The following is a 27,942-nucleotide window of genomic DNA, read 5'->3' on the forward strand; positions in this document are numbered from 1 at the left end:
CATTTTTTTTGTATTTTTAGTAGAGACAGGGTTTTGCCATGTTGGCCAGGCTGGTCTCTAACTCCTGACCTCAAGTGATCCACCTTCCTTGGGACTTCAGTTTTAAATAGGGTGGTTGTGAAAGTCCTCTCTGAGGAGATGGCATTTGAACAGAGACTTGAATGAAGTGAGGGAGTAAACCAGAAATCTGGGAGAAGTGAGTGTCAGAAGGAGGGAATAGCACTGCAAATGCCTTTAAGCAGAAATGAGCTTGGTGTGTTCAGCGAAGAGCAGGAAGTTCCATGTGTTTGGGATGGAGTGAGCAAAGGAGAATGGTAAGCAGGGCCAGATCATGTAGGGCCTTGTGGACCATGGTGAAAGACTTGTGCCTTTTTCTAAATATGATGGGATGCAGTTAAAAGATATTGTGCAGAAGCATTGTGGGATCTGATTTATGTGATTGAAAAGTAGACTGCAGGCAGGGCATGATGGCTCACACCTGTAATTCCAGCACTTGGGGAAGCCGAGGCGGGCAGATCACTTGAGGTCAGGAGTTCAAGACCAGCCTGGCCAATATGGTGAAACCCCACCTCTACTAAAAATACAAAAATTAGCCGGGCATGGTGTCAGTTGCCTGTAGTCCCAGCTACTCAGGAGGCTGAGGCAGGAGAATTGCTTGAACCCAGGAGGCGGAGGTTGCAGTGAGCCGAGATCATGCCACTGCACTCCAGCCTGGGCAACAGATCGAGACTCTGTCTCAAAAAAAAAAAAAAGAAAGAAAAAGAAAAAAGTAGACTGCAGGCCAGGCATGGTGGCTCACACCTGTAATCCCATTACTTGGGGAAGCTGAGGCAGGAGTATTGCTGTGTTGAACGATTTTGAGACCGGCCTGGGCAACATGGTGAAACCCCATCTCTACAAAAAATACAAAAATTAGCCAGGCATGGTGGTGCATGCCTGTAGTCCCAGCTCCTGGGGAGGCTGAGGTAGGAGGATGACTTGGGCCCTGAAGCTGGAGGTTGCAGTGAGCCAAGATCACACCACTGCACTCTAGCCTGGACCACAGAGCAAGACTCTCTCAAAAAAAAAAAAAAAAAATGTAGACTGCACTTTCAACGTGGCACTGAATTAGTTTTTGCAATGCCAATTTCTATAAGGCTAGATAATGCAAAAGAACATTGCTTTGAAAAGTAGAAAATTGAATTCATTATTACTATGGTTTGAATGTCCCCTCTAAAACTTACATTGACATTTATTTGCCATTTTAATCGTATTAAGAGGTGGGACCCATAAGAAATGATTAGACCATGAGGGCTCCATCCTCAGAGATTGGATTGTTATCGTGAGAGTGGGTTGGTTATTGAGAGAGTGGGTTAGTTCAGCCCTCTCTTGCTTGCCTGCTCTCTTGATCTGTTGTCCTTCCATCTTCTGCCATGGGGTGACCCATGGGTAGCAAGAAGGCCCTTGAAAGAATCAGCCCTCTCAGCCTTGGGCTTCCCAGCCTCCAGAAATCTGAGAAATACATTTATTTTCTTTATAAATTACCAGACTCAGCTATTCTGTTATAGCAACATAGAGCCAAGATAGTTACATTCACCTTTGTTGTCTACCCAGCCTTTTTCTGCATCCTGCAAAGAGGACAATCAGAAATATGTGAATTTCTTTTCTTTCTTCTTTTTTTTTTTTTTTTTTTTTTTTGAGATAGAGTCTTGCTTTGTCACCCAGGCTGGAGTGCAGTGGTACAATCTCAGCTCACTGCAACCTCCACCTCCTGGGTTCAAGTGATAAGTGATTCTCATGCCTCAGCCTTCCGAGTAGCTGGGATTACAGGTGCGTGCTACCACACCCAGCTAATTTTTGTATTTTTAGTAGACACGGGGTTTCACCATGTTGGCCAGGCTGGTCTCAAACTCCTGACCTCAAGTGATCTGCCCGCCACGGCCTCCCAAAGTGCTGGGATTACAGGCGTGAGCCACTGCGCCCAACCACAAAATACTCAAGTTGCTGGTAACAGACATAGTTGTTTAATGGATAAGTAAAGAAAATGTATACATATCCCTAGAATTATAATAAGTCCAACAACTTTACCTCTTATTCACTACCTCGTTCACGCTGCTCAATAAATGTTTGTTGAATAAATTGAATTTATCTAAGCAAACACATGGTGCCTCATCTCTGAATCCTCTTTTTCTAGTTCAGAGACCACATCATAAAGTTTTCAGAGCTTTAATGCCCATCATGAATTATTAGGCACAGCATAATGTACATAATACAGCCCTTGCATGTAGCTTATGCTGTGTAATTGAATTCAGTCATTTTTCAGTGAACACTGAGAATTATTATGTATCAGCCACTGTCTGGGCTCTGAGAACTTCCAGAGTTCTTACCTTAAACAGAAAGAAACGGCCGGGCATGGTGGCTCATGCTGGTAATCCCATCACTTTGGGAGGCCTAGGCGGGTGGATCACAAGGTCACGGATGGAGACCATCCTGGCCAACATGGTGAAACCCCATCTCTACTCAAAATACAAAAATTAGCTGGGTGTGGCGGCATGTGCCTGTAGTCCCAGCTACTCAGGAGGCTGAGGCAGGAGAATCGATTAAACCCAGGAGGCAGAGATTGCAGGCGACAGAGCGAGACTCTGTCTCAGAAAAAAAAAAAAAAAAAAAGGAAACAAGCCTTACAACAAAGTGTGTGATTAATCCTAAAATAAAGTTCTCTGAGACCATAAAAAGGGCTGGACTTGAGCATGGGGAAGAGGGAGAAGCTTCAAAAAATTTCAAACTGAATATAAGGGGTTGAATGGGAGTTTGCTAGACGGGAAGTGCGAAGCAGCAGCACAGGAGTAAAACATGGAATACTCCCAACTCTGGAGCTTAGAATGTATGTGGGAAAGTAGTAGTAGAGGGGCAGGTGAAACAGCCAGATTGTGAGGGGATCTCAGTGTCACATTGAGACATTGGACTTGATATGGAAAGTCAGTAAAGGACTTAAAGCAGTTGATTAATGTGGATTTTCTTTTAGAAGGAGGGCATTAATGGCTAGACAGGACAAGAGAGAGCACAAGAATCTGGGTACAGGGGACTGTGTTAAGAGCCTTTTGGGCAGTCGCCTTGCTAACAGGGGCATTTGTTTGACACAGGGTCTCACTCCTGTCTCCCGTCATCCAGAGTGGAGTGCAGTGGCACCATCAGTACTCACTGCAGCCTTGGCTTCCTGGGCTCAGGTGATCCTCCCACCTCAGCCTCCCGAGTAGCTGGGACCACAGGTGCATGGCACCAGGCCTGGCTAATTTTTTGTATTTTTAGTAAGGGTCTCCCGTGTTGTCCAGGCTGTTCTCGAATTCCTGGGCTTAAATGATCCACCCACCTCAGCCTCTTAAATTGCTGGGGTTACACGGGTGAGCTACTGTTCCCAGCCCAAGAGGTGGTTTTGAGGCAGAAATTAACCGATATGAGGAGGGAGGGAGAAAGGTTCCAGGGTGTCTGAATTTTTTCACTTGGTCAGCTGGGTGAATGATGAACTTAAATAAGAAACATAAGAGGAGAAGCAGAGTTTGGGTTGTGGATGAGAATATCAAAGGTACCTGTGGAACAGTGATCATGACATATGTCCATCCTAGCCTCACAAAATATTTCTTCTGCCATTAAAAATAACGTATGGGGGCCAGGTGTGGTGGCTCATGCCTGTAATCCCAATGTTCTGGTGTGGTGGCTCATGCCTGTAATCCCAACATTTTGGGAGGCTGAGGCAGGAGGATTGCATGAGGTCAACAGTTGGAGACCAGCTTGGCAACATGGTGAGACCTATCTCTAAAAAAAAAAAAAAAAAATTAGCTGACTGTGGTGCTGCTCACCTGTAGTCCCAGCTGCTCAGGAGGCTGAGGCAGGAGGATCACTTGAGTCTAGCAGTTTGAAATTTTAGTGAGCTGTCATCACATGATTGCACTCCAGCCTGGATGACAGAGCAAGACTCTGTCTCAAAAAAAAAAAATTTTATGAAGAAATATGTGAATTGAGAGGCCATATAATATTTAACAGCAAGAATTCAAGAGCCAGATTGCCTGAGTTTAAATTCACCTTTTAGTAGCAGTATGACCTTGAACAGGTTACTTTAACCCAATTAGTTTTTCCTGCAAAATGGGGGTAAATCATAGTGTCTACTTCATAGGGTTTTTGTGAGGAGTAAATGAGTTAATATATGTAAAGTCCTTAGAATATTGCCTGATAATAGAGCTACTAGCCATTTTATTTAAATGAAAATTAAGAATACCAGCCCTGTATACAACTATCTTACCTTTTTTTTCCAGAGTACTTATTTTCTGACATATTAGACACTTTCCACATTTATGATATTTATAGTATATTGTTTGTCTTCCTTTCGCTAGGACAGTGGTTTCATTGTGGTCCATGAACCAGCTGCATCAGCATCATCTGGGAACTTGTTAGAAATGCAAATTCTCAGGCCCCACCCCAGACCTATTGAATCAGAAAGTTTTAACAAGCAGTGTGTTTTCACAGCCCTCCAGGGGGTTTCTGATGAAGGCTAAGTGTGAAAGCCACTGAGCTAGAATATAAGCTCAATGTTGTCTTTTTTTTCACTGTGTTTCATAAGTACCAGAACAGTGCCTAGCACAGACTAGGTGCTCCATAGATACCTGTTGGATGATGGAATATGTGAATAGTGTGAATTGTTGGAAAGAAAATATTGATATATGATTGTGATTTATTTCTATTCTGTTGTCCACATTTTCATTACTTTAAAAATGGGTATATTCCACCTATTAAAACAACAAAACCAGTATTTCTCCAAAGTACAGTATCCATTCACTTTCTGCCTTTGAATGATACTAGAGACAATGTGTCCTATTTTAGGAAGTTTTTGTGTCAGTAACTGTCCATTACCACTTAAAATAATTATTAATCCATTTAATATTTCATTAACTACCTATGGCCGTAATTTCTACTCTTGGTTTTACAACCTCTGAAGAGGTCTCTCCAATTACCTCAGAGTACTATAATGTGCTGTAATTTCTTGATCTAATCAATATGTTAAATGCCTGTGGTCATGATTTCTAGTTTTGGTTTTGTCATACCTGAAGACATCTCTCCATATGTCTTAATGTGTATTGTAAAAATATTGAAAGTTTTCCATTTTAAATCATTTAGATCAGTATGTATAACACAAGACCCTATTATTTTCGGAGCCAGAAAAAATAATCACTGTGGAGTACTATAATCAGCTGGCCGATAAGCACCAATTACTTACAGACTGTAGAATTTTAACTATTCTAACTCTTCATGGTTTTTTTCTTTTTTTTTTTTTGAGATGGAGTCTCTCTCTGTTGCCCAGGCTGGAGTGCAGTGGCACAATCTCGGCTCACTGCAACCTTCGCCTTCCGGGCATTCTCCTGCCTCAGCCTCCCGAGGAGCTGGGACTACAGGCGCCCACCACCACACCGGGCTAAGTTTTTGTATTTTTAGTAGAGACGGGGTTTCACCGTGTCAGCCAGGATGGTCTCGATCTCCTGACCTCGTGATCCGCCCACCTTGGCCTCCTAAAGTGCTGGGATTACAGGCGTGAGCCACCGCGCCCGGCCTCTAACTCCTCATATTTTCTACTGAATTTTGTTTTTGCTCTTAGGTTCTTCCTGAGTATTTACTTTCAGAAACAATGGTGGTTCCTATTTATTGAGCCCTTATTATATTTGGCACTTGCTAAGTGAATGTTATGTGTATTATTTCTTTTAACCCTTTCAAACAACCCTTACGAGGTCAGTAGTCTTATAGTCCCTATTTGCAGATGAGGAAACAGGTTGGTTGAGAGGGATCTGTTGCTTTTAACTCTTGTATGGTGTGGGATCTAGTCAACTGTCAAGGTATACAAATAAAGGGTGTCAGTCCTCCATTTTGCCACAGTGAGGCGCCAAAAGCAAAGTAACCACATATTTATGAGCTGGTGAAACTGAAGTTATTTCCACAACTTTAAAGGGCTAAGATTAGGCATTCTTGGGCTGGAAATTCAAATCCCCATAAGGAAGACAGGCCGCCCACCTTGGTCAAACGTTAAGGTAGGCTTTCTGTAGTTCTGTTTTTCAGAGCTGTCTGTTTCCATTTTACTCCATGTCAGCATCCACCCAGTTTCCCAAAGGAGACAGAGTTGGTCCCAGAGAGTCCCTCACATGTGACTGATTGGGGCAGGCTTGTGGGGTGGGGGATAATGGTATTTGAAGTGGTTCATTCTTGTTCATGGTGCCCATTCTCCCCAGGATGCCACCTTGCTGTTTGTAGCTGATTGTAGCATCAATTCTAACTCCCTAAAAAGAGGAAGAGGTTTTTTGTTTTTTCAACAGATTTTACCAGTTGTTAAAGGCTATACTCTGGGAGCACAAAAATGCCCCTCAGTTGTATATAGTATACAGTTGTTTAATGTACAGAAAAGCCTTGGACTGGGAGTCAACACACTTGCACTGCAGAACTAGTGCTGCCATACATTTGCTGTTTCGATGACTGTGGGGCAGGCACTCAGTTTCTCCAGGGTCTAGTGTCCTCAGTGGTAAAGGCAGGAAGTTAGACTAGATGATCGCTGAGGTACATCCTAGCTCTAGCATTCATTGGTTTCATAATTCTGAGCCTAAAGAATTTTTAAAAAGCTGCTGTTGATCCCTCTCAGTTGGGTAGAGATCAGCCTCTTGAATTATCTGCCTCTCTGGCTTTATCATCACAAGAAATGATTTCAAAATTTTCTGTTTTGTTTTGTTTTAAATCTTAGAAGTCCAGAAAGGATCTCATAAACGTAGTGAAGTTCTGTAAAAGTATGTTGTTATAGAGCACTTATAAGAGGAAATGTGTTTTATAAAATCAGGTAGGAAATGGAATATTCTAGCACACAGAAGTTAGTGAAAGGAGAGAGGTTCTGTGATCTTCTTCTCCCCCTTTCATTTATGTAGTTACATTCCTGGAATCATTCTAGAATTTGCCTCTTGAGAATGCAGATTTTCATACCCATTAACAAAGGAAGAATAAAGGAGGAGAATTTATGACTAAACACAGTTGTAGAAAAGTCTAGGAAAGGAAGGAGCTAGGAAGGGAATGTGTGTATGTGTACAGTACTGCTTCTCACTGTCTGGCTTGGATCAGGAGTGAGCTTGCCGGAGTTTGGAGATGTGCTGACTCAGAGCAGTGATGATGCTCAGCACTTTTGGGACAGCTTATTACAAAATAATGCAATACTGCTCCATGGAAGTAGCCATTTTTGACTGTCGGTATTATTTCAGTACTGGTAGCTAAGAACACAGTCCCCTCAGGAATAGTAATAGCTGCCTTGGTGCTCATTTCAGTTACATCATAGATGGTCAAGAGTCATACCGTTTGCCATGGTGAACCTTCCTCTACTTTTTTTAAAACAACAAACAGCCATGGATTTTGTGAGTGGTATGGAGAAAAATGTCTGAAGTATCTTGTGTATATTAAGGGGGTGTCACACAACAGTGAATGAGACATAGTAAAGGGTGTGTTGTCATTTGCTCTTTCAGGCAGTAGACACATCTAAGGAGGTTTATTAGTTCTAGGATCTATGGCACAGTAAAAATGATAAAATAAATTTCCATGTTTCAGAGGAACTTTGTCTCAAGTTGAGATTATAGAACATACGCATCCAAAATGATTTATGGTCACTTAAAAAGTAGAATACATGGACAGGTGTGGTGGCTCACACCTATAGTCCCAACACTTTGGTAGGCTGAGGTCGAGGATTGCCTGAGCCCAGGAGTCAAGGCGAGCTTAGGCAACATAGTGAGGCCCCATCTCTACCAAAAAAAAAAATCAGCTGTGTGTGGTAACGTGCACCTGTAGTCTCAGTTACTTGGGAGGATGAGGCAGGAGAATTGCTTGAGCAGGTGGGAGGATTGCTTCAGCCTGGGAGGTCGAGGCTGCAGTGAGCCGTAATCATGCCACTTCACTCCAGCCTGAGTGAGACTGTCTCAAAAAAAAAAAAAAAAAGATACAACTGACATTAGATGCTGTTGTGATTAACAAAATGTAAATCCATATAAAGCATTACAGTGACATTACATCTTATGTAGGATTGGGTTCAAAAGTCAGGGCTTGGCCGGGTGCAGTAGCTCACGCCTGTTATCCCAGCACTTTGGGAGGCCTAGGTGGGTGGACTACACAAGGCCAGCCTGGCCAACATGGTGAAACCCCCTCTCTACCAAAAAATAGAAAAATTAGCTGGGTGTGGTGGCACGCTCCTGTAATCCCACCGCTCAGGAGGCTGAGGCACGAGAATCACTTGAACCCAGGAGTTGGAGTTTGCAGTGAGCTGAGATGACGCCACGGCACTCCAGCCTGGGCAACAGAGTGAGACACAGTCTCAAAAAAAAGCCAGGTCTTAAGATGAAAATCAGACTAGACAAATCATCTAAGAAAATCTTAGGACAGCAACTGAATACCCACGTGCCATTTCTCCATAAGCCCAGCTCATCTGTTCTCTTTTGCAGCGGAAAGGCTGAGGTGGATGGATCACTTGAGGTCAGGAGTTTGAGACCAGACTGGCTAACATGGTGAAACGCTGTCTTTACTAAAAATATAAAAAAATTAGCCGGGCATGGTGGTGGGTGCCTGTAACCCCAGCTGCTCGGGAGGCTGAGGCAAGAGAATCACTTGAACCTGGGAGGCGGAGGTTGCAGTGAACCGAGACTGAGCCACTGCACTCCAGCCTGGGCGACAGAGCGAAACTTTGTCTCAAGAAAAAAAAAAATTGCTCTTTAGTTGGTGGAAGTGCTGCTGGCTTGTGTTTAGGAGTCACATTGAAAAATACATAGCTTTAAAAGGCCATATCCCCATACGTGCAACAGCATAGATGAACCTTGACTTTGTGCTAAGTGAAATAAGCTAAACACAAAGGACAAATACCGTATGATTCCACTTAATGGTGTACCTGGAGTAGTGAAATTCATAGAATGGGGAGGTGTTTAATGGGTATGGAATTTCAGTTTGAGATGATAAACAAGTTCTGGAGAACAGTTAGTGGTGATGGCTCCACAACGGTGTGAATGTACCTAGCCACTAAGCTATACACTTACAAATGGTCAAAATGGTACATTTTATATTACATGTATTTTGCCAGCCTAGGTGATAAGTGAGACTCCGTCTTGAAACAAACAAACATTGTAAACGATGGTAACTTTGTGGTGATAAGTAGATTATGTGTAGATTTCCAGGGAGAACATTCATTTGGATGTATAAATTTTTTTTTTTAAATCAAGCTCCTCTTAAAACAGAGCTAATTTTTGCTTGCTAGATGTGAGGGGATGACCTACTTTCTCATGTTATAGTCAGTGAAGGAGGAGATGAGGTCCCAAAGAAATGAAGGAAATTATCTAAGTTTACATGCTGAGGCAGGCCCGAACCTGGCACCAGAACCTCACCCCGCTGACTAACCAGGAAAGGCACTTATATGCCTTTCCCCCATACAAATGTTTACCGGGTGACAGCATTCTGGTACCACCTTCATAATTTTTGCCATCCAAATATCATTATTACTGTCACTTACATTTTATTTATTTTATATATTTATTTTTTTTGAGATGGAGTCTCGCTCTGTCGCCCAGGCTGGTGTGTAGTGGCATGATCTCGGCTCGCTGCAAGCTCCGCCTCCTGGGTTCACGCCATTCTTCTGCCTCAGCCTCCCGAGTAGCTGGGACTACAAGCGCCCACCACCACGCCAGGCTAATTTTTTGTATTTTTTAGTAGAGACGGGGTTTCACCATGTTAGGCAGGATGGTCTCGATCTCCTGACCTTGTGATCCACCTGTCTCGGCCTCCCAAAGTCCTGGGATTACAGGCATGAGCCACCACGCCCAGCCTTGTCACTTAAATTTTCTTTATGTCAACTTATTTCATGTAGAATACATTTATTTAAAACAATGTTATTTAAAAATGAAACTTGCTGTCATATTTTAGATGGAAAACCTGTAGTATAAATGATCAGAAAATACAATGAAGACAATACTGTTTTAGTTAGATGTTTGTTTTGAAGCTGAAGCCTGTTCTATTTTTGTTCAAAGGGGAGATTAGTAATTTTTAGATATTAAAGATACACTCAACCAAAGGGACGGAATGGGAAAGGCTGAAAGGGGAATGAATAACGTTCTCATCATTCAAGTCATTGCCAGTGCCACACGCAGAGAAAAACAAGCACCACACCAGACAGCCTCTCAGCAAGCAGAGTAGGTGGAATTTTTATTTTGCAGAAAAGTAGTGTACGAGTTAACACAGAAGTGGTTCATTGTGGGAGTGAAGGTGAGGGGTTTCAGAGAGTCACTACTGGTAAACATTCTTTTTTTTTTGAGACAGAGTCTCGCTCTATCGCCCAGGCTGGAGTGCAATGGCACGATCTCGGCTCATTGCAACCTCCACCTCCTGGGTTCAAGCATTTCTCTACCTCCGCTTCCCAAGTAGCTGGGATTACAGGTGCCTGCCGCCATGCCGGCTAATTTTTGTATGGTTAGTAGAGACGGGGTTTCACCAGGTTGGCCAGGCTGGTCTTGAACTCCTGACCTCGTGATCCACCTGCCTTGGCCTCCCAAAGTGCTGGGATTACAGGCATGAGCCACCAGGCCCTGCCGTAGGAAGCTTATTCTAAGCAGAGGGAATGGCCTTTACAAATGTGTAGAAATAGTAATAAGCATTTGAAACTTATCTATCTTTTCTAGAAGAGAAGAAGAAATTGATCAGGGATTTTGATGAAAAGCAACAGGAAGCAAATGAAACGGTGAGAACAAGGAACAAATTTTGTTTCTTCTACCTGGTGTTGGTCTTTTCCAGAAGTAATGCTATGAACTGATCACAGATTAACTGTTCCTGTCCATTGATCTTGATTTTGACTATTTCTTACTAAATGAAGCCAGTTGATGGGGATGGTTGTTGAGGAGGTTTGGCAAACAAATGGGTGAAGCCTGAAGATGTTCCTGAAATATGACTCTTTGGTAATATATTGCTGATGTGAGTAGTAAGGGCATTCTCATACTTTTACCCAAGCAGTCTTTTAAAATCTGTTGTTTTTGTTTGTTTGTTTGTTTATTTGTTTGTTTTGAGACGGAGTCTCACTCTGTCGCCCAGGCTGGAATGCAGTGGCGCAGTCTCGGCTCACTGCAAGCTCCACCTCCCGGGTTCATGCCATTCTCCTGCCTCAGCCTCCCAAGTAGCTAGGAATACAGGCGGGTGCCACCACACCTGGCTGTTTTTTTGTATTTTCAGTAGAGACGGGGTTTCACCATGTTAGCCAGGACGGTCTCGATCTCCTGACCTCATGATCTGCCCGCCTCGGCCTCCCAAAGTGCCAGGATTACAAGGCGTGAGCCACCGTGCCTGGCCTAAAATCTGTTTTTAAGAGCTGGCCATTAAGATAGGTTACTGGTCAGTGCGGTGGCTCACACTTGCAATCCCAACACTTTGAGATGCCAAGGTGGGAGGATCACTTGAGGCCGGAAGTTCAAGACCAGCCTGGGTGACATAGGGAGACCCCCCCATCTCTACCAAACAAAAAAAAATTACCGAGGCGTGGTGGTGCATGCCTCTGGACCCAGCTACTCAGGAGGCTGAGGTGGGAGGATCACTTCAGCCTGGGAGGTCAAGCATTTGGTTAGCCACAATTGCACCACTGCACTCCAGTCTGGGTGACAGAGTGAGACCTGCCTCCAAAAAAAAAAAAAGAAAAGTTCTTTGTTAAACTTACTGTCACAGAAAATGTGGTTTAGAGGTAATTCTAACCATGTCCCTTTCTGTCTTAAGAGACAACGTAGGAGCTGGAGTTAGTACCTCAGGCAAGACATGCATGAGTCTCAGTTGGTACCCAAAGTTTGTCAGAAGTTGGTTCCGTTTACTGAACAGTTTAACAACTGCTTCTCTTCACCTGTGGGTTTTCTTAAAAAACAAAAAACTTTTTTTTTTTTTTTTTTTGCCCCAGTCCTATGGAAGCAAGAGTCCTTTGACTCCATCTCATCATACTCTAGCTTCAGCAAACCCATTAAGATTGGGGCCAAAATTCTGGTCCTTGCTAGTACTCCGCAGAAATAGTTGCCCCTGTATTTGCTACCCCAGAGCAGATGGAGAAAAAATTCTCTTTTGGCCAGCAAACTTCCTTCTTGCTTGTTGAAGATCAACGTTTCAATTTCCCAATTATCCCAATGAAGTTCTGAGAAGGAAGCACATCTGCATCCTTTTCTCTGTTTTGCATCTGTTTTAAGAAAGACCAGGCCACTAGACTGTGGGAACTATCTTCTTCCTAATGGGAGTACTGGGAGCTTTTCTTAATACCTGTGTACAGCTGGGCATATCCATGATACCTGTTTGTAGCCATTCTCCTGTTTCAGTTAATTCCTTGGTAGCATTTTTAAAACCTTCTAGCTACTACTGATTTGTTTGATGCTCAGATACTTGTTTTCTCCAAACTCAGCAAAAGTAATAATCCTATGCCTACCATTCCAGGCAGATGAAAATAGGGCCTCTTGTGAATGTGTCCAGGTGTTACGTTTTACTTACCCCAGAAAAATGGAAGTCTGATTCCCCTAAAGCAGCCTGCTCTGGGGTAGGCCCCTGGTTCTCTCTGACATGGAGACAAACTTAATTGATTTTCAGAAAGAGGAGCAGGAGAAGGGAAGAACCCTGATGCCAGACCCCTATCATTTTTAATACAGTAGACTACAAAGCACTTCTTGATGGCAATGTTCAATCATACCAGGCTAAAAACTTGGTATATTGAAGAGAGCTGAGAGAATTTGAAGATTTTGAATCCTGACTCCTTTTCTGTTTAATTTTTTTTTTTTAATGTAGAGATGAGGTCTTGCTATGTTGCCCAGGCTGTGCTCAAATGATCCTCCTGCCTCGGCTTCCCAAAGTGCTGGGATTACAGGTTTGAGCCACTGTGCCTGGCCCGGACTCCTTCTTTTTGTGTAATCTTGAGCAGGTTTCTTTAAGTCTTATATATGAAATGGAGCATTTCCTACCTTACTGATTTGTTGTGAGGATTAAATGGAGAATGTATATAAAAATGTTTAGTAAGCTATAAAGTACTTCTGTTTTTCCATTCATTCATTCAGTTCATATATTTTGAATGCCTGCTCTGTGCTTGCTGGGCACTCTGCAAAGCATTCAGAATGAGGAGAACATGCCAGACATGGTCCCTGCCTCATGGAGCATATGGTTATTTACTTGGTGTAGTCCAAATAAATAAGTAGTTTGATTAGTCCAAACTGGGCATATTTCCAAATGAGTGAGGGAAGAACCAGGCTATCTGCTCACTACTTTCTGCCTTCCCAGCTGGCAGAGATGGAGGAGGAGCTACGTTATGCACCCCTGTCTTTCCGAAACCCCATGATGTCTAAGCTTCGAAGCTACCGGAAGGACCTTGCTAAACTCCATCGGGAGGTGAGAAGCACACCTTTGACAGCCACACCTGGAGGCCGAGGAGACATGAAATATGGCATATATGCTGTAGAGAATGAGCATATGGTAAGTTTTAGCTGTTTTTTTGTTTTGTTTTGTTTTGTTTTTTTCCCTCAAGGGCCTGTGGTACAAAAATTAACTATATTGTTCGGGTATTTCATGTTATCAGTGTATACTAGACTCTTGTTTCATTTTTTTCACCCTTATCCTCTTTTCTGCATCCAGTTCCTGTTACCCCTTGGTATCTGCTCTATTTAATGCAGGCCTTTCGAACCATATGCATATTTAGATTTCTTTTTATCCTTAATATAATACAGTCTTATAATAAAAAAAACCCAGTGCTTTGTATGTAGTAGTATGTAAATGTTACCTATTCTTATTATCTGGATTCTGTATTCTGACCCATTGATCTAATTTGTTTTCTCTTTGGTCTTTTTTATTCTCTCATATAAATTTTAGAATCACTTTCTTGGGTATGCCTGGAAAATTCAGTTAGGTTTCTAATTTATCAGAATATTGTTACAAAATCAATTCAAGCTTTCCTTTACCTTGATGTCAAGGTGGCCCAACAACTGAGATACAGTAGCCAATGCAGGGCACTTCTCGAGAAGGAGCTTTTTATCATTTTATTCTGTGGTAATGGAAAGTGAGCGAGACTGCTTTCAGGATTCTGATTTATAAAATTGGACTAATTGAACATCTGTATTCTGCAACCATCTAGAGCAGCTAGATCGTTAAAGGAATAAAACATCTGAAAGATTAAATGTGCTGCATTTGGTCTGTCTTCCACAAACACAACACAAAGTAGAAATTCTCTGGCAAGTAGCATGGCAGAGAAATGGAAAGGGGCCCACCAGTGCAGACTGAACAGAGGTAGAAAGGCTCATACTACAATTTTAAACAAATCCTGTTTCACGATGCATCCTGATTATAGTTTAAGAGACATTCAGGATGATATTGGCTTGACATTGCTGATGCCAAAACTAGATCCCTTGAGAATGAAGTACTGAAAATTTTCAAATGGATGCATGAGGGATTGTCACAGATTAGAAGCTGACAGAAGATCACTTGTAAAGGGAGACTGGAAAAAGGCAGGCAGGTGGAGCTGGTTAAAGTGGAGTTGTAAAAGTGACTTTAGTCATGTTGCCAGAGTTGGGGAGGAAGTCCAAACAATTTTGCTTTAAAATTATGAGTTTCAGAAATTATTATTATTTTTTTTTTGAGACAGAGTCTCACTCTGTCGCCCAGGCTGGAGTGCAGTGGCATGATCTTGGCTCACTGCAAGCTCTGCCTCCCGGGTTCACTCCATTCTCCTGCCTCAGCCTCCCAAGTAACTAGGACTACAGGCACCCGCCATCACGCCTGGCTAATTTTTTTTGTATTTTTAGTAGAGATGGGGTTTCACCGTGTTAGCCAGGATGGTCTCGATCTCCTGACCTTGTGATCCACCCGTCTCGGCCTCCCAAAGTGCTGGGATTACAGGCGTGAGCCACCACGCCTGGCAAGTTTCAGAAATTATTAAAACATAATTTAGGTATCCATACCTTCAGTAAAATTATTGTTCCAAATCTGTCTGAAGTTCATTTATGTGATCTGATCTTTTCTTGGTCATTTTTTAGCCTACTTAGTTGAAAATCTGCATCTTTTATTTTGAAAACCTTTTTCCTTCTTCCTTTGTGCTAACCTAACTGGTTTTATTTGAACCTCATTCAGTGGTTTCCTCGTCTACTGGTCTGTATGCCATTTATTAAGTGAAAATGCTGCAGAGCACCGGGCACAGTGGCTTACACCTGTAATCCCAGCACTTTGGGAGGCTGAGGCTGGTGGGTCACCTGAGGTCAGGAGTTGCAGAGCAGCCTGGCCAACATGGTGAAACCCTGTCTCTACTAAAAATACAAAAATTAGCTGGGCGTGGTGGCGGGTGCCACTTGGGAGGCTGAGGCAGCAGAATTGCTTGTGCCCAGGAGGCAGAGGCTGCAGTGAGCTGAAATGTTGCCACTGCACTCCAGCCCGGGCGACAGAGTGAGACTCCGTCTCAAAAATAAATAAATAAATAAATAAAATGCTTCTTGCTACTTCTGCTGTGGGAGCCAATCTTTTGGCTCCTTGATGGTCCTACCACCAGTGGTCATCTGCTCTGTAATAGGCCTCTGTGAGCTGGGTCCCTTTTGATTGTGTGTGTGTCTGTGTGTGCGTGTGCGCGCGTGCTTTGAACAGCTAAGAACTTGGAGCTGCTCCATTTCTGTCAGTGGTTGTTAATTCTGGCCTGACAAGGCTACTTTTGTCTTCCTGCTGTCTGTATTTAGGATTACAGGTGGAGTAAAACTTCAGTGGGGATTTAGAAAATTAGGGCAGTTGAGAAATTAGGGCAGGTGGGGAAGCTTGCTCAAGCCCCAGATACTAATTTCCCTGAGACCAAATCACCCCCAGTGTGGCAGCCTCAAGGTTTTTTGTTTGACCTTAGGTGATGTTCTTTTTGGGGCTCACCAACAGGTAACCACATATGTTTTTTCCAGAATGTGGTAGTGTCTCAGAATTCTACATGATTTCTTTAGATGCTGAAAAAGGAGAATGTAGTCATCTAGGCAGTACCACCCTGAACCTGCCTGATCTCAAAGCTAAGTGAGTCAGGCCAGGTTAGTACTTGGATGAGAGGCCACCTGGAAATACCAGGTGCTGGAGGCTTAAAACGAAGAACAGAATAGCTTATTCATGGTCCGTCAATCCTCAGTACCAGTCGAGTGAGAATCTTCAGTGAATTAACCTTTTTCTAGGGCTGCAGAGTTTAGTTGGTTTGCTCATAGCACTATTGAAGTCACAGGCTATATGTATTATCAGGTAGCTCCCACATCTGGGCTGCCACCTTTCAGAAGTTGATAGTCCAGCAGGCACATGGACCAGTTCAGATTCATCACAAACACAGGGAAAGTGCTCCAGTATTTTTAATCCATCTTTCCTTGCCTCACATAACTGTAAAAGGCAGTGGTGTTGGGGGTATTGTGATCCTATTGATTGGGTTTCAGGTTCTGCTTTAGTCTGTGACCTTGAAAAGAATCATTAGCTTCTTTGGTTCTGTCTTAAAAGGAATGAAAATTATTGCTCACTGTATCCCTTCTAACATGGAGAAGGTCATGAGGAATATGCTGGCAATGAATTTATAATGGAAAAAGCCTAACATTTCTCTCCATACTCCTTTCAGAATCGGCTACAGTCTCAAAGGGCAATGCTTCTCCAAGGCACTGAAAGCCTGAACCGGGCCACCCAAAGTATTGAACGTTCTCATCGGATTGCCACAGAGACTGACCAGATTGGCTCAGAAATCATAGAAGAGCTGGGGGAACAACGAGACCAGTTAGAACGTACCAAGAGTAGAGTAAGTCTGGGCAGACAGGGAAAGGGGCAAGTATGGGGCAATTAGGGGGCCACTGCACCTGGAAACCATACTAAGGCCAAAAGCTACAGCAGTTCTGTATTCAGGGAATAGTCTTTTTTAAGTTCTTATGCTTTTCTCAGTTTTTATTAATTTTTTTTTTTTTTTTTTGAGATAGAGTCTCACTGTGTCACCCAGGCTAGAGTGCATTGGCGTGATCTCCACTCACTGCAACCTCCGCATCCTGGGTTCAAGTGATTCTGTTGCCTCAGCCTCCTGAGTAGCTGGGATTACAGGCATGCGCCACCATGCCTAGCTAATGTTTGTATTTTTAGTAGAGACGGGGTTCGCCATGTTGGCCAGGCTGGTCTCGAACTCCTAACCTCAGGTGATCCACCCACTCCGGCCTCCCAAAGTGCTAGGATTATAGGCGTGAGCCACTGTGTCCGGCTGCTTTGCTCAATTTTTAGTTTGCTTGGCTGAGAGATCTCCCTTAGAAGCAATTTTACCCCTAAGATTTAGACATCATTGGAAATTTTTGCTTCAGTGAAGGGAAAAAAAGATGGAAGGAACCTGATTTCTATGCTTATAAGATTATAGGAATTAATAAGGATAAAGTGGCTGCATTCTCTCTTTGGCAAGAGAAATAATATGTCAAAACGCACTTAAGGACTCAAAGCTTCCAATCTGAGATTTTAATTTCTCACACATCTAATAGGGTATTCTGCTATTCTTAAGAAAACATCATCTGCTTATACCCTGTCATTTAGAGCCAAGGCTATTTTCCAGATTTCAAAGAATAGTACCACAGTTTATAGATTTATAAATTATGCTTCAATGCTGGACTATAACCTTTTACGATTATGTAAGTAAAAGTAAAAAAAAAAAAAAGTAATAGGGAAAAAATCTCTAAGGATTATCCAGTAAGGTAAGCTGGATCATTGTGGAAAGAAAACAAATATTTAAACCAATGATGACTATATCAGGGATCTCTAGTCTACTGTCACTCTGAGAGCCTCAGAAAAATAACTCATTTATTTTTTCCTTTCCATAAATGAGTAAACCTACATAGGAATTTTTTAGTTTTTTAGAGACAGAGTCTTGCTCTGTCACCCAGGTTGGAGTGCAGCAGTGCAATTATAACTTACTGTAGCTTCAGACTCCTGGGCCCAAGTGATCCTCATGTGTAGCTGGGATACAGGCATGTGCTACTGTGCCTGGCTAATTGTTTTAATTTTTTGTTAAAACGGGGTCTCACTATGTTGCCAAAGTTGCTCTTGAACTCCTGGGCTCAAGCAATCATTCTACCTTGGCCTCCCAAAGCACTAGGATTACAGGCATGAGCCACTGTGCCCAGCTGGAATTTTTTTTTTTTTTTGAGATGGAGTCTTGCTCTGTTGCCCAGGCTGGAGTGCAGTGGTGCAATCTCAGCTCACTGCAAGCTCCGCTCCCCAGGTTCATGCCATTCTCCTGCTTCAACCTCCTGAGTAGCTGGGACTACAGGCGTCCGCCACCACGCCCGGCTAATTTTTGGCATTTTTAGTAGAGACGGGGTTTCACCATGTTAGCAAGGATGGTCTTGATCTCCTAACCTCATAATCTACCCGCCTCAGCCTCCCAAAGTGCTGGAATTACAGGTGTGAGCCACTGCGCCTGGTCGGAATTTTTTAATTAGTACAATTTACCAATGGAATGCTGTATTCTTAATAGCAGAAGGCAAATCAATTTGAAAAACATACTGTGGCCAAGATTTGGACAGGAAAATACTAGCTCAGTGTGAAGATTTGAGTAGATTTTCTTAATAGCTATAATTCTCCATTAAGTCAGAGTAATGCCCTGCCCTCTTCACTGAAAATTCATAATAAAGTACTACATTCAAGGCAAGCTATGGAGAATGTAACTTGCTTACAGATTGTGTGGGTTTTGGTTTTTGAGCATAACAGGTAGATTGGTTGAATTTAAAAGCCAAGGAGGCTGGACTTACACCTGTAATTTTAGCACTCTGGGAGGCTGAGGTGGGAGGATGGCTTGAGCCTAGGAGTTTGAAACCAGCATGGGCAACATAGCGAGACCTCATCTCTACTAAAAATCAAAAAAAGGAGCAGGGTGTGGTGGTGTGCACCTGTGATCCCAGCTACTTGGGGACAGGTGGGGGTATTGCTTGAGCCTGGGAGGTCGCAGCACTGCACTCCAGCCTGAGTGACGGAGTGAGACCCTGTTTCAAATAAATAAAAGCCAAGGAATGAGCTGAGAGGTCAGCTTACCAAGGCCACTGGGGAATGGGAACAGATGGCAAGTAGCCATCTGCTGGAGGTGAAATATCCTCCAGCTGTCCAGATTAGTAGCAAGCAGTTGAAAGTTCCATGGAGGTTAATTCTTTTCACATTTTAACGTAACTGTCTCTTAAGAGGGTAAAGAAAAAAGATAACCAGATTCCAAAAGCAGTAACAGATCAGCCTACAAAAACAAATGCCAACTCAAGAGGCTGTCCTGGAATTTGGCTGATGAAATTCAAATCTTCAGTTGCTCTACAGTCATTGGCTGGCCGGTCTGCTGGCTACACTTGAAGCCTTCCCTTTTGGAGTAGCCACGGTAGAAGATTAGCTCAGTCTCAGGAGTCCATCCCCAGCAGCAACCTAGGAAGATGATTCTTAAGCCTACTTGATGAGTACTAAAATATCTTGTCCTTTCCAGGTTCTCTACTTAACACTCAAAGGCCATCATTTAAATTGGCTTGATTTCTTGGAATTTTTCAACATATATCCCTTAATGCCTACTGTTAATCTAGGGATATTCAATTGTACAGAGTATACTTTTTAAAGAGGGAAATAATCACTATTTTCTCTTCTCAGCTGGTAAACACAAGTGAAAGCTTGAGCAAAAGTCGAAAGATTCTCCGTTCAATGTCCAGAAAGTAAGTTTTTTTGAAGTCATGAAATTTCTCTTAACTCAATGGCTTTCAACCAAAAAGCTTAAAATAGTGACTTACAAAGGTCCTAATAAAGCACCTCAGCAGTTGACGCATAGTCCCTGTATACTCAGGACCACCCAGCAGACCAGAAAAAATACACTAAGGAATATGGTCTTGGATAATTAAATAACTCAGGATAAAATCATTTGTTGAAAGTATATACTGCTTTGACTTGGAGCAGTGAAAAATTTCTCCACTGAAAGGACATTTAATCACAGCTGATGTTCTTTAGAGAAGGCAACACTTGGGAATAACAGCTTCCTATTCCTTGAAATATAGTTGTATAATCTCAGCCGGGTGCGGTGGCTCATGCCTGTAATCCCAGCACCTTGGGAGGCTGAAGCGGGCAGATCACAAGGTCGGGAGTTCAAGACCAGTCTGGCCAAAATGGTGAAACCCGTCTCTACTAAAAATACAAAAAAAATTAGCCAGGCGTAGTGGCGGGCACCTGTAATCCCAGCTACTCGGGTGGCTGAGACAGAGAATTGCTTGAACCTGGGGGGTGGAGGTTGCAGTGAGCCGAGATGGCACCACTGCACTCTAGCCTGGGGGACAAAGCAAGACTCTGTCTCAAAAAAAAAAAAAAAAAAAAAAAAAAATTTGTAAAATCTTGATTAGAAAGCAGTTTTCACTTGCGTAGTACTTGCTTTTGGCTCTGCTTGTCCTTCATGGGAGTCAGCTCCTTTTCTGGAAGTTCTATCATCTTGTAGGGAAGAAGTGGACTTTTAAAAATAAAACCCTTGTGGAGTTGTCAGGGTTCGTGGGCAGTAACTGAGCCAAGATGCTGCAGAATCTGCTGGCACTGTCAGGTTGCCCAGAGGACCATGAGCATTGCTTCATGCAGGCATTTGAAAATAAAGGTCCAGAAAACACAAGCTGTTTCAGGAGAAGAATGGAATTCCAGTGCATCTAAAGGGTGGTAGAGCTGATGACCTCCTGTATAGAGCCACCATGGTTCTCAATTAGTGAAACAGCATATGCCATGCATCAGCTGGCTGTGGTTTCATTTCCCAAGAAACAGGATTGACTTCAGTCACAGCAGTGACTTGATTCGGTTTCATTCAGCTCTGTATGGACTCCTAGCCTGATAAATAAGTCCTTCTTTGAAGATCAATATTTGAATTGTACTAAACTGCCACCAATAAAGTAGTCTTTACCAAAAATAAAAAACAAAATCCTTGAGTGCTAACAGCAACAAATCCAGGGCAGAAATACTGCCACTGAGGTTGAAGTTGGGGGTAAGAGGGTATTGTACATGACCTTGGGCACAGGTGGCCTAGCATGAAACAAAACTACAACCCACTCATGGAACTAGCAGGAGGGGTGGGATTTTCCTACAGTGATAAATTCCTTGTGGAATAGGGAGAAACCTAGAGTGAACATGAGAACCAGAGGTTGGATTCTTTGTTTAAACAACAGATAGTAAAATTTTTAAGCTCCTCTACTACCTTTATAACATCCATTTGGGTTGATAGGAGAGCAAAGGGAAAAATAGGGCAGAGGGAAGTAGTTTACAAGAGATTGAAAGGTATTACCCAGGCTTCTAGTTACTTATCCTAGGGCAGGACCCATCCTGAGCTGGATATATATTTGATTACTTTTTCCAGCTAACCCTTCTTTCTAGAAAAAGCTATTTTTAAAGGAAGTAACTACTATTTGAACACATTTCAGAATCCATTTTTTCAGAATCCATTTTTATGCTTTGGTTTTTATTGTCTCAGTTTAACATTTATGTGAGGTAGACAGTGTTATCCCTAAGTGACAGCTAAAGAACCTTATGAGTACTTCCCGCTAAGTGGCTGTGTGATCAAATATACAGCCTCAGAGTATCCAGCCGTGGTCCCAGGTCTAACCCCAAAATGTTTAGAAGGAAGGTTATCCAAACTTCTGACTACTCCCCACTTTGCTTCTCTTTGTAGAGTGACAACCAACAAGCTGCTGCTTTCCATTATCATCTTACTGGAGCTCGCCATCCTGGGAGGCCTGGTTTACTACAAATTCTTTCGCAGCCATTGAACTTCTATAGGGAAGGGTTTGTGGACCAGAACTTTGACCTTGTGAATGCATGATGTTAGGGATGTGGATAGAATAAGCTTTTTGCTGCTGTGGGCTAACAGTTCAGGGATGCACTGTATAGCCAGACTGTGGGAGGAGGGAGGAAAGATGGAAAACCACTTAAATGTGAAGGAACAGCAACAAGACCAGTATGATATACCAAGGTAATAAATGCTGTTTATGACTTCTTTAAATTTACATAGTACTGTAGCATATTAATACCCTGTGAACTGCAAAAAACCAAATACATTTACAGTAGTATTGGTCACCAAAATAGAGGGGAAACTTTACAATTGTGAGAATGTGTAAATGTTCTCATTAAGGCAGTATTGACCCAGACAACCATTTAGTATCCATGTATCCCCTCAATGCCTCATAATTCTGGAATGCCCATTGTGAAACATGTCAGTGCACAGTGTCTCCTAAATTCTCACATGTGCTTGATTTCCTGATTCATCTGGTGAACTGGGAGTAGGAAGCTGGTCATAGACAATATGCCCTCCTTCTCTTGTCTGACCAAAACTTGAAGCAATTACATCCACTGCCAGGTTAGCTGTAGTCTTCGCCTCTTCCTCTGAGGTGGCCAACTGAGGATTGACTTCAACAAGATCCAGTGCCGATAGCAACCCTGGAAGAACAAAGTGTGACAAAACCTCAGATTCCCTTGCTGCTCCTCTCAGTGAAGGTCATCCCACTGGGACAGGGAGAACAAGCCAAGGTAAAAACAAGAGTCCATTTTATAGTAGAAAATAGCTATTTTTAGGAAGCCCCTTGCACCTCATCCTCTTGGCCATGAATTTAAGTTAAAACACTGTTATGCTACAGTAGATTAAAAGAAACCTTTTAAGATAATGAAATAAACCATCCCTGTTCAACTAACATAACAGGCATAATTATCAGGCGTTCTGGAAAAGGAAAAGGCTTGGTGTTGGGTGGGGGAGGTTTTCATCCTACTTGTTGGCAAAATGTATGCCATCTCCAGTATGACTAGGAACCTTCCAGATGCCTGCCTGGAAATGAATCAAGTATGAAGGCAGAGGAAATCTCCCACTTTCACTAGCCAAACTCCATTCCCACTTGAATTCTAATGCATTATCTGTATCTGTCAGAGCACCACACCATATGCCCTGAATTGTGGTTATTACTGCAAACTTCATTCTCACCCCTGCAGGCCTGAGCTCTGGAGGCAGGTTCCACATCTAACATTTCTTTTTGTCTCCCAGCAGACTGTCCCAGTATCTTGTACTTGATCAAGAGAAAATTCAGCCATATGTTAATTATTTTATCTAGACTTCAGTTACCTTCTGTTAAGGTTTGAGAACTTATGTCAAAGTTCTCGGTAGTGTTCCTTTGGCCTGGAGCAAGTGGAAGGGAAGCTTAAACCAGAAGAACCTATCCAGACCTGCTACCATGCTCACCCCTCTAAATGCCTCATTTCTCTGTAGAATTTAACTTTTTAGTTGGTTATTCTGGATGAAGGGTGACCTGAACAAGCTAGTATTCAGGAATACAAGTATCTAAGAATATTTAGGGTGGCCATAAAGTCTGGAAACAACAGGCAAATGTACCTAATGGTTTATTGATATTACACTATAGTACATGATGTGCTCAATGCCATCATGTCCGTTCAGCATCTTCCCTTATTAGCAATGCATAGTTGAGTGTATGGTGCTATACTGCAACCAACAGGTGTATTACTGTAGCATTTCCATCATTTCCTGCACATGGACCTGTGTTCCTGATTTGTCTCTGATTTCCACTGACTAAACCTGCACCTTTAGCATATCCCAGAAGTGGTAATCAAGGTTTGCACTATTAGAAATATATACATGACTTATGTTTCCAGACTATTGCCACCCTATAAATTAAGCAAACTGCTTTATGTATCTAGTTGACAGCATTATAACAGTGCAGTGGCACAATCATGGCTCACTGCAGCCTCAACCTCCCAAGTAGTTGGGACACCTGGCTAATTATTTTTTGTAGAAACAGGGTCTCACTATGTTGCCCACGCTGGTCTTAAACCCCTGGGGCGAAGTAATCCTCCTGCCTTGGCCTCCCAGAGTACTGGGATTATAGGTATGAACCACTGTGCCTAGCCCCATGAGTGTTTTTTGGAATAAAATATTGTAGCATGGGAACAAAGAGACAAGCCATGCCATATATAAGTGCTAGAGGTTATTAACCCCTGCTCTAAGTGGTGTTTTTAGGAAGCAAAGCAGAGAATTGAACTCCCAGGTTCTCTGGCCAATAACCTAATGACCACTGGCAACATCTAAGATTGCAGATCTGAGAATCAGACCAGTACTGCCTGCCTTTCTGTACTGCCTAAGGTTCTAGCAGGCTGTGGCGCTAAGGAGACCATTTCTCAATCTCAGTTTCCATCTCAGCTAGTCAAGGGTTCTCTATAGCCCTGAACCTTTCAATCTGGGGTCTCTATCTATACCCTAGTTCCATCAGATGGTTACTGAAGCAGTATGATTTGGTAGTTCTTTAAATTTTGGAATGAAAGGTCATTTGAAGTAGCTTTAAAATCAGAAGCTTTCTGACAGAAATGGAAACTGTTTGCAAACAAGTATGAGTTTTGGACAAGTAGCCAGTGTTGATAATGTAGAATTCATCTTAGTACTCTTTCCATCAGCCATTCTCATCTAACTGTATCCCCCTTATTAGAAATCCTATCAGGCTCTAGTACAAGACCTACCCTACATAAAGGACCCAAGATATTGTCCAGTTTGCAGATTTCTTCAAGAGATCAGCTTTAACTCCAAATTCACAACTCCCAATGAACCAATCTCTTAGCGTACAAATTACAGCCTTGGTCTTGCCTTATCTTAATCTGCCTGTAGATAACTCAAAGAACTGCATCAGTTTGACAATTTATTCTTGTATTTAATTGTTTAAATATACAATTTTTTACTCATTATTACCTTAGTGTAATTTGGTAAGAGCCATGTCCAAGCATGACTCTAAAGGACTATATCCTTTCTATATAGCATAAAGGACTATATAGCATGGCCATATAATTTTTAGCTACAAAAGTTTAAGCAAAAACAAACTCTGCAATGATGTGGAATAGCAGAAAAGATCCTTTGCAGGCAAGAGACTCAAGCATATTTACCTATGTAGTTAACAGCCTGCAGACCTGGTTGCTACATACCTGTATTGTATATTTCCTCAGCAATATACATGCCTTCTCGATAGGTTAGTCCCCCTACAACAGGACTTCCTGTGGCTGGTGCCAGTGTAGGGTCAAATGCATCAATATCAAAACTCAGATGGATTGGTCTTTGTCTCCTAGAAAGGAAGAGGATAAAATAATACTTAATACTTAACTGGTTATCCTTAGACACTCATCCTTCTTATGGTTGTAACTCCTGGATTTTGTTGCTGTTAGTCCTAGTACTTTGTTAATAAAGCTGTTAATACATTTCCAGGCTTCCTGTTCTTGGAAGTTACTGAGATTGGCAATATTAACTTCCTACATACCACTTCATGATACTGCCATTTGTTCTGCATGCCTCAGACAGACTAACTCCAGTGTATATTTCTGCCTTACACTGGGTATTAGAACCTCTTATACTAATAACTGTCAATAGAGGGATTTCTTCACTTCTAGATGAGATTGGGCTCTGATATAGTCTAATTTAAATTGGCTTGATGTAAGTTATGGTTGCTGTTATTCTCTGAACGTAACAGCAGCTGAAGTGAACTCTAATTTTAGGTCTGCAGTTTTAACATCTTCCATTTCTAATTTCATTATAGCCCCAGTGTCCAAAGGCTGAAGCTAACAACTAAGTTTCTTAACAGCTTACGAAATGACGTACTACCAGATAACAGTTCTGACATTAATCACCCAGAAGTAAAGACTTGGTATTGGGAAAATGCTCTTAAAACTACCATTTGATTAGTATTCATCTGCCATCTTTCTACACTGCCAAGATTTGCTTAACATAAAACTCAGATGAAACAATCGTGAGGCTGGGAAGAATGGGACAGTTGAAACAATAAATGCTTGTCATCTCAGAAGATAAGCATTAAAGATGGAGATAAAGAAAAATTCATGAGACAGAAGATCTAGGCAATGATTTAGAGGAAACCTCCTCCCAAAAACCCAGAGGAAGAATATGACCTGTGTTTCATATTTTGCCTTTCTGAACTATTTAAAATTATGTGTATGTTTTTGCTTTGTATTTTAAAAGTAAAGCTGCTGTCCTCAAGAAACAGGCTAAAAGTGTGTTGCCCATTGGGGGTTTGCCCTGACATCAGTTATAGTTACTTACTTGCCAATCAGCGGATCAAATGTTCGTTCCATGACCTTCTGGATACCAAGTCGATCAATATCTCTCATGGAAAAATACTGGATATCATAGTTCTTTAAAATAAAACTGTGATGAGATACAAAGGAAGGAGTCCTTAGTTTAAAGAGCATTTTTAACAAATATGTATTTGGGGGAGAGGGTGGGTTTGTTTTAGTGACCTACAATAGACCAAGTTAAGCATCAGCCTTTCAAATGGAACATAATTGGCTAGGAAGGCCCTAAACTTCAGCCAAATGCATCAACTTACTGTTCAGGAGGGTCCACGTCTCTCAGACCAATATACACAATACTTGCAGAAGAGATACAAGGTTTGATCCAGGAAAATCCTGGGAGTTCTGGTACCTATGAAAGGGAGAAATGGACAGGATTAATCAAGAATTCTTGTTCTCACCAAGATCATTATCATGTGCCTCCCTGGGTATGCAATCTGCTTTCTTCTGCCACCCACAGGGTAAGTTTAGAGCAACACAGGACACACTTGATCTGGGAAGGAGAAGTGATACAAGGTGGAAATGTTTCAGAAGGGCAGCTGAGGAACACAGTATCGCTTTCTCAAGACAAATAAAATCTCTAAGGTTGTCTTGGTTTCTCATTAACTTACCTAGTAGCACGAATACTGCTGATTAGCCCTTTTCTATCCCATTGCACATTACTGACTTGTTTACAGATTGGTTCTTGAAGCATAACCTGGTTGGGTTGCCATCTCAAGTTGCCAACAGCCGACACAAGACTTCTTCCCAATGAATAATCTTTGTAGTATCCTGGTTTGACTTGGTCCCTCACTGAGGGGAGGGATATACAGATTCTAATCTGCGCCTAACATGGACTCCTATATCTTCTGAACTGCTCAGGAAAATATTACCCAGAGGTCATCATGGTTTTATTTGTCTTCTAGATGAGTGTGTCAGAGAGTATGGCCTGGGCGCCTCTAACCAAGAAGTCCTCAGGCTGTGGGTATATTAGTCGCTATAGTTACTACCCCCTCCTTGCTTTCTTACAAAGAACAGAGACCATGTCCTAGTCTTTATACCCCTAGCATCTGGCAGACTGCCTGGTCCATAATAGTGATGAACAAATGAAGGAGTGGTAATCCACACTCAACCTACCCTTCACCAAAATCTTACTGAACTAGACCAACTCCAGCAAAACCCTGCAAGCCATTCACCTTTCTTTTCATTTCGGCCCACTGACCTTATCCTGTAGTTCTCTGAGGAGAAATGAAACAGGTTGTCCATGGAGATTTCCTGATGAAGTGGTAAGGGGTGTGTTGATGTCAGCATGGGCATCAACCCAGACAACGCAAAGGTCTGGGCAGTGTCGGGCATGGCCACTAATGGTACCGATTGCCAGGCTGCAAAGAACAAATACAATCTTGAAGGCCCTCTGTTTGGCAAACATGACCAATAACAAATGTCCTCAGCCAAAACAACTTATACCCTTTCCACAGGGCAAAGCCAGGGCCTAGATGGAGGCTGGGTTTGGGTGAGGCAAGACCTGTAGTTGTAGTTCCCAAAAATTAAACTTGAGTGATTTAGACAGGAAGAAATATAAAGCCCTAGAGATTCGAAGCTGGTGACTGGCTACCCTGCAGTGTGACAGATGTCACTGCTGTCCCCAAATCCATGTAATTTTATCCATTAGCCCTGGCTCAGAAAAGAACCTCAAATATTTGTTCAATGAATGAAATCAAGTTAAGCCAGAGAGATGGTGTACACCTGTAATCCTAGCTACTCAGAGGGCTGAGGTGAGAGGATCACATGAGCCGAGGGGTTCAAGACCAGCCTGGGCAACATAGT

General features: G+C 42.4%; 2 protein-coding genes across 6 annotated transcripts in view; one reads left to right on the forward strand and one right to left on the reverse strand.

Annotated features, from left to right (window-relative positions):
- VTI1B (vesicle transport through interaction with t-SNAREs 1B) overlaps window positions 1-21,996 on the forward strand; it is a 25,179-nt gene extending 3,183 nt beyond the window's left edge. Inside the window, exons 2-6 of one of the 3 annotated variants that reach the window (XM_032134690.2) lie at window positions 10,698-10,756; window positions 13,303-13,494; window positions 16,628-16,801; window positions 19,651-19,712; window positions 21,689-21,996. In XM_032134690.2, the coding sequence (XP_031990581.1) occupies window positions 10,698-10,756; window positions 13,303-13,494; window positions 16,628-16,801; window positions 19,651-19,712; window positions 21,689-21,785 (584 nt within the window). In that variant the 3' untranslated portion in view covers window positions 21,786-21,996. The remainder of the gene's footprint in view (window positions 1-10,697; window positions 10,757-13,302; window positions 13,495-16,627; window positions 16,802-19,650; window positions 19,713-21,688) is intronic. The other 2 variants (XM_058429467.1, XM_058429468.1) reach the window with 2 other exon arrangements.
- Window positions 21,458-27,942, reverse strand: part of ARG2 (arginase 2) — a 33,561-nt gene continuing 27,076 nt past the window's right edge. For 2 of the 3 annotated variants that reach the window (XM_032134687.2, XM_032134688.2), the window contains exons 4-8: window positions 27,338-27,497; window positions 26,394-26,488; window positions 26,108-26,212; window positions 24,985-25,121; window positions 22,088-22,452 (exon numbers count right to left, since the gene is read on the reverse strand). In XM_032134687.2, the coding sequence (XP_031990578.1) occupies window positions 22,247-22,452; window positions 24,985-25,121; window positions 26,108-26,212; window positions 26,394-26,488; window positions 27,338-27,497 (703 nt within the window). In that variant the 3' untranslated portion in view covers window positions 22,088-22,246. Of the gene's footprint in view, window positions 22,453-24,984; window positions 25,122-26,107; window positions 26,213-26,393; window positions 26,489-27,337; window positions 27,498-27,942 lie in introns of all 3 variants that reach the window. The other variant, XM_032134686.2, reaches the window with a different exon arrangement.

Source organism: Hylobates moloch, unplaced genomic scaffold (genome assembly GCF_009828535.3).
Source record: "Hylobates moloch isolate HMO894 unplaced genomic scaffold, HMol_V3 SCAFFOLD_16, whole genome shotgun sequence".
NCBI classification, from domain to species: domain Eukaryota; kingdom Metazoa; phylum Chordata; class Mammalia; order Primates; family Hylobatidae; genus Hylobates; species Hylobates moloch.